Here is a 6,174-nt window from a genome sequence, read left to right on the forward strand (position 1 = left end):
GAGCGCAGACGGAGAGAGAGAGAGCGCAGACGGAGCAGCCCCATAGAGTGAGTATGAGCTGGTATATCAAATCACTCAGAATAGACAAACGTAACTAGGGAGTAATGGATACCAGGATCACATAATCAGGATATGTAAAAGGTAACTGTATTCGCAAAAACATTGCATAAAAAAGACATAATCAGATTACTGTTATATTTCTAAAGTGTTGGGATCACAATACACACACTAGATTTTAAAATAAAGACATGTACCGGTAACCATCTACTGTATGTTTGAACTAAAACGGAGCATTTTGTTTTGCTAAGATTTTATTTTTGCCCTTTTGAACTTTACTTACCGACTACTTTGTGAATATGCTGAATGAGAGCGCAGGTTTTCTAAAACACTTCGCAGAGGACACATTTCGTTGTGCTTGTACTTTGGACATTCAATTCAACACCAAAGTGGAAAGCCATTATTTTTTAAAAGCACTTTAAGAGCTTAGCTCATGCTGCTATGGTCTGCAGTGAATGCAAACGGAAGTGGGATGATCAAACAGGCTGTAAACAAGCCAACTATTATCATCATGATGAATGTCATAAATGAGTCATATTATGATCTCAATGATTTTGCAACGTGGTGACATATTTACGTCTTTACTTATCAGCTGCAATTACTTAGCGTCATCTTGAAAGTAAAGTCGTTTAACTCTGGAAAGCCTTATTTTTGTAGATAATCATTTCCTTTGATAAACGGAGAATACGCTGCTCGAACTGGTAGAGACTGTGTGCGGAAGGAAGATATTCCCTAATTTATATTCATACCATATGGCATATCATATGGTAATATGTAACTGCCACCTGACATTGACGAGGAAATAAAGCAACACGCCATCATCGCCATGGTGCTTCCTAAGTGCTTTATGTTAAAACAGATGGAATATTATAGGGAGAGGCATTGTTCCATTTCTTATTCTGGTCATATTGATGACTGCAGCATAAGGAGAGAGAGAAGCATTAACATTTACCAGGATGGGTTGTGGAAAAAAGTGGCATATGTTGTGTCAATATGGTGTTTCATTAACATGCAGCTTTGAAAGGTAACATGGTCGCAAGCAGAATGCATACAAAATGATTTGATGTATGTTCCCCTGAGAGGGTGTTCAGATTTAACTTCAAATAGAAAACCTGTAAGGTACCCGCCTGGTTTTCAGGAAGATGATTTCTGAATCACTGCCTACCTTTTTTATCCCTTCAGGCAGCGGGTAGATGGGAGGACAGTGAAGGACCAGCTTCACTTCCTCCTCCCCCTCCTGCTCCGCCTCCGTAGATCTCTCCTCGTCTCCTGGAAACAAGAGAAGAGTAGAAATAGCTATACTGTATATTTGTATGACATCCATTTGGTGCTGCAACTAATCATTGGTTTCAATACTAATTCATCTTTCCAATTAAAGAGGCCCAGACACTCTTCTCCCTCTCCCCCCCCCCCCCCCCCCCCTGCCTGAAACGCCTCAGTGGAGACATTTGTTTGCTTTCGGAACATGGTGACATCACCATGTAACACTCGTGCTTCTATTTGCAAACGCGCTCCAACACATTGTACGTGATTGGCTAAGGGGCACGACATCTCTAAGTGGTTGACCAATCACAACGGTGCCGATCAGCTAACCAATCAGAGCAGACTGGGCTCTGGTTTCAGACAGAGGGTGAAAAGAGGTGCTGCAGCACAGGCAGTATGAGACAAATAAAGAGCTTTTTGAACATTAAAGCATGGAGACATGTGACAGTAGAGGCACTACATACAAATATGAACCTGCGGGGTTTCCCACACATAGACTTTACTTGGGCGGGCCGCCCAGGTATATTAACGTCCGCCAAAGTATATTTCGCGACCCATTTAGGTTTACTTTATTGTATCTGTCCACGATCCCTCGCTCTACCCCTCCTGGACCTGTTCGCTCTGCTATCGTGTGAAGGGTCTGCTTTGTGCGCTCCGCAGTAACCCCGCTGCGAGGCTCCAGCGAACAGTTCATGAGCGTGCTCCACTAGCACACACACACACACCCCCCCCCCCGTTCTCGGCTACCACCACAAGTATATTTCAGATCTGTGGGAAACACTGAGCGGAATATGTCCTTTGTAATTTTTTTATGAATAGAATAATAATTGTATCAGATCAAATAATAGTTACAAAAAATGTTTGTTAGGTCATTTTGCTAATCAAGGGATTTTTCGGACAGTTATTCTTACTCTAATATAGGCTTATGCAGAAATATTAGGGGGAAAATACATCGTCTATTTCTTGTTTGGGTATTCTCCTTTTGTTTTATTTTCTGTCTTTAACTAACATCTTTGCATAAAATCCACCCACTGTGAATTAAAACAAAATGACCAACAGTAGCAGCTTCAAGAAATACAACTTAAGTTTGTTATAATTGTAAAAATTAGGAACAAAAAACTGTTATCAAAGTATTTCAACAAGCCTTCTGGAACATTGTGTTCTACTCAGTGTTACCCAAGAAAAAAAAGGTACTCTTTTCAGGATAAAAGTACTTTTAAACTGATGAATAGCACTTATCCTCTGAGGTTAATGTAAGGGCATATCCCTTAGCGTGATGTCCGCCATATTAAACCCATGTACGGTACACTACATTCAATAGATTAATCAGTGAAGCTTATGCCATTAAGCCTTTAGACTGTAGACTACGGCATTTCACGGCTGAGGGTATTTTGACTTCAGCCATACATTAGCCTGTCCTCCACCGCAGGGGCAACATAAAGTTTAATAAGGACTCAAACCTTCCCAAGTGTGGGTAATATGAGAAAAAAGACATTTCGGCAAGACGTGGTCTTAGTGTGTGTTCCAATTAGGTGTACCAGAGGCCACAGAGGAACAGGCCGTATTGTGTTCATGAGATCAGGAGGTCTCATAGCCTGACGCTGCCTCTGTCTGTCAGTCAGTGTGTGCAAGCTCTCAGGGCATGTATCTATTAGTCCACTGCTAGTGAGGGGAAACTATCACGCCAACTAAACACTTGACCTCAGATTAAATACCTCTGGGTAACTCAGGGCCATGGGTCACTCCTATCAGATGGTTCCCTGCGCCCGGCTGCATGCCAGACATGAAATGCCCTCGCAGACCATCAGAGGGAAATAGAGTGAGAGGACACGCAGGACAATGCACAGCACAAACACACACGGATTTGGCCACAAGCACAATGAACACATCCAAATACAAACTATCTCATGCAAAGACAGGCAGGTTTCACTCGATACACACACTACAACGTCGAACAAGTAAACAAGTAGCGTGTACAGCCTCGGCCTCTCACACACACAGAAGAGCAAACCCAGTAAATAGCAGGCTTCATGCTCATGCACGCTAATAGCCTGATTGCCCCCCTACTGTCTCTAGGCTCTGTATTTAAAAGCAGCAGAGGATCCTCAATCACTGGCTTACACAAGGCAGATACATTAGTAACGCCCTGTGACAGCATTAAGCAGGCCTATCCTTGTAATGGCCAACATATAAAGGGCTGATTTTGCATGACAACTGTCCCCCCGTGACATTTTGTCCATTTTAGCCCTGATTGAACTATTAATCAGTCTAATGTGAGGGAGGCAAGCTGTTCATAAACTCATCTATTCTGCATGGACGCATGCCTAAGTCGTGAGAGTGAACATACACACGAACGTGTAAACTCAAGAGGGGGGTCAATTCGGAACGGGTAAGAAGACAAGTAAAAAGCATGTGGCTAATATTGGGAAGGGAGGACACGGGATGAAGACATTTCCCCAATGCATCTTATCCTTTTTAAATATTCCAAAAGTCCCATAAAACATAATGGGTGAAGCAGATTTGATCCACTACGCTCCCAAAACTGTGGACCAGCCTACCAGGAAAGACTTTATTATTCTTTTTTCATTCTATTTATTCATTTTGTATTATGTGTTTCTTACTTTTCCTGAGTGTGTTATCTGTTGTGAACTTTTGTATTATTTGTATTATTTATTCTCTTCCCTATTTTACCTCCTTGGACTCTGTGATATCATATCATGCACATAATCTGCATTTGTGCTAAAAGTAGCTGAAGTGAATTTCTTGCCATATTGTTAAATAACTGTAAGCTGCATCCTATGTATGAAAAGTGCCATACAAATAATGCTTTACTATTATTTTTTTCTATCATGAAAAAAGCAGATTGATTTGAAATAAACAAATTCATCTGACTATAAGATCATTGTTTATTTAATGAGCAGGACGTTTTATCATAGTGGCAGTTAGTAATTTTGCTCACGGGTACCTCGGCAGTACCCAGACAGTGAACTGGCCTCCCTCTAGCCACACTCTACTGGTTCAGTTCTGGACTTCAACCGGCCTAGTTCCCTAACAAAGTCCCATAAGAGTGAGCTACTGCCTCCCACAGCCTCTTCCTGGCCAAAAAGCAGTGGTGGAAGAAGTATTCAGATCCTTTACTGGAGTAAAAGTACTAATACTAGCCTGTAAAAATACAAAATGGCTGCCAATTTATTTTTATTTTAACCCACTGATTGTTTTAGTTACTTAAATATAATGTTGGATGGTTTAATCTATAACAAAGAATCATTTTAAACGTTTTACCAAATAATTGTGTGTCAAAATCCTCAATTATAAAGTAACCACTAAATAAATCTGTAAAGAAAAAATTGTAGAGTAAAGATACAACATTTGCAGCAAAAATGAAAATACTTGAGTAAAGTAGAAGTACCTGTAAAGTGTCCTAAGTACAGTACTTGAGTGAATGTTCTTGGTTACTTTCCACCACGGCTAATTATTATTAATGACTGATATATTTCTAGGCAAGTCCCAAGATAGTGTCCAAAATGCAGTTTAGTTTAGATGCAAGCAAAGTAACGTTAGACATTATACACTCTACATTGCTGTACGTAATTATTTATAAAAGGCCACCACTTTGTGAAAAAATGAACAAAAGAGATGAGCCTGTAAGATATGACTTAAAAACGGGTGTTAGGTTAGCTAAATAAGCTAACGTTAACCTGTAAACAAATCAGTGCTGTCTGTCCTCTAACGTTACCGCTGCAGTCTTGCAAGAGTGAAGCTTTTACATTTAAATACACTCGACTTGTAAACGGAAGACGTGTTCACTTACCCATAGTCACCAGTCTCTTGTGAATTAAAGTCGAAAATTATCATAAAATGCTAAAAAGTTTGACTGATTTGTTCCTGTCAGCCATGCTCTGGCTGTTGCTATGGCTACGACGTAACGTTGTCACGTAACCACGCAGGAAACGTCCGTTGGTCACGTGCAAGTTAGCCAGAGTTAGTGCAGGAAGCTAAATTGCCTATAAAAATAAAAGCATTATAAATATATATTTAATGAGCGTCAATAGACTGAGTATCATTGATAAACAACCTCATGCAATTAAAAAAACATGTGCTATTTAAAGATTCAGATTAATAATACAAATAAGGAACAAATAAGATTATGTATTATTAAAATCAACTTTATTGATCCCTTGGTTACTTGATTACTGAAATGGAGAATTAGTAGTTTTGTACTAAGATCCTTTAATTAATTAAAAGCAGAAATACTCTGGTCTTAAAATACTCCATAACAAATAACAGTCCTATTGAAAATGTTCAGAAGTATTATCAGTAAAATGTCATTATCTTAGAAATCCTTTATAGTCCCGTAGCGGGGAAATGTACATTGTTACAGCAAAAGTGACACAGCAGATCAAATACAAACAATCCTACAGAGTAAGCTAACATTACACAAATATATAAAAGCACATGTCAGTAGTAGAATACAATCAAACAGAAATAAGTACACATCCATGGCTAAAAATAAGTAGAAGCACTTTAAACAAATTAAGGTGTTGCACAAAACAGTGAGTATTGCACATTAGATTTGCAAAGAAATGTGAATATTGCACATTGCAAATAGCAGGTTTTATGCACAAGATTGTAGCAGTCTGTACTGTGTTGGGGGTCTACCAGGGGCCGTGGGGGTTTTACAGCCTGACCTCTGCAGGAAGGAAGGACCTGCTCCGTGAAACACTGGCCTGAAGCAGCCTGTCGCTATAAGAGCTGCACAGCGCAGACAGGGTGTCCTGGGGGGGGGGGACATGTTGTCCAGCAGGGAGGACAGCTTGTCCATCGTTCTCCTGTCCCCCACCTCCTTCAGTGTCC

At 40.2% G+C, this 6,174-nt stretch overlaps 1 protein-coding gene across 2 annotated transcripts in view; it reads right to left on the minus strand.

Annotated features, from left to right (window-relative positions):
* lekr1 (leucine, glutamate and lysine rich 1) overlaps positions 1 to 5,255 on the minus strand; it is a gene marked incomplete at its 3' end in the record, with an annotated part of 54,874 nt that extends 49,619 nt beyond the window's left edge. Inside the window, 2 exon segments of one of the 2 annotated variants that reach the window (XM_034224604.1) lie at positions 1,223 to 1,326; positions 5,132 to 5,255. In XM_034224604.1, the coding sequence (XP_034080495.1) occupies positions 1,223 to 1,326; positions 5,132 to 5,135 (108 nt within the window). 2 annotated transcript variants of the gene reach the window in all.
* Positions 5,256 to 6,174: the final 919 nt, after the last annotated feature.

This window comes from Gymnodraco acuticeps, unplaced genomic scaffold (assembly GCF_902827175.1).
Source record: "Gymnodraco acuticeps unplaced genomic scaffold, fGymAcu1.1, whole genome shotgun sequence".
Taxonomy (NCBI): Eukaryota; Metazoa; Chordata; class Actinopteri; order Perciformes; family Bathydraconidae; genus Gymnodraco; species Gymnodraco acuticeps.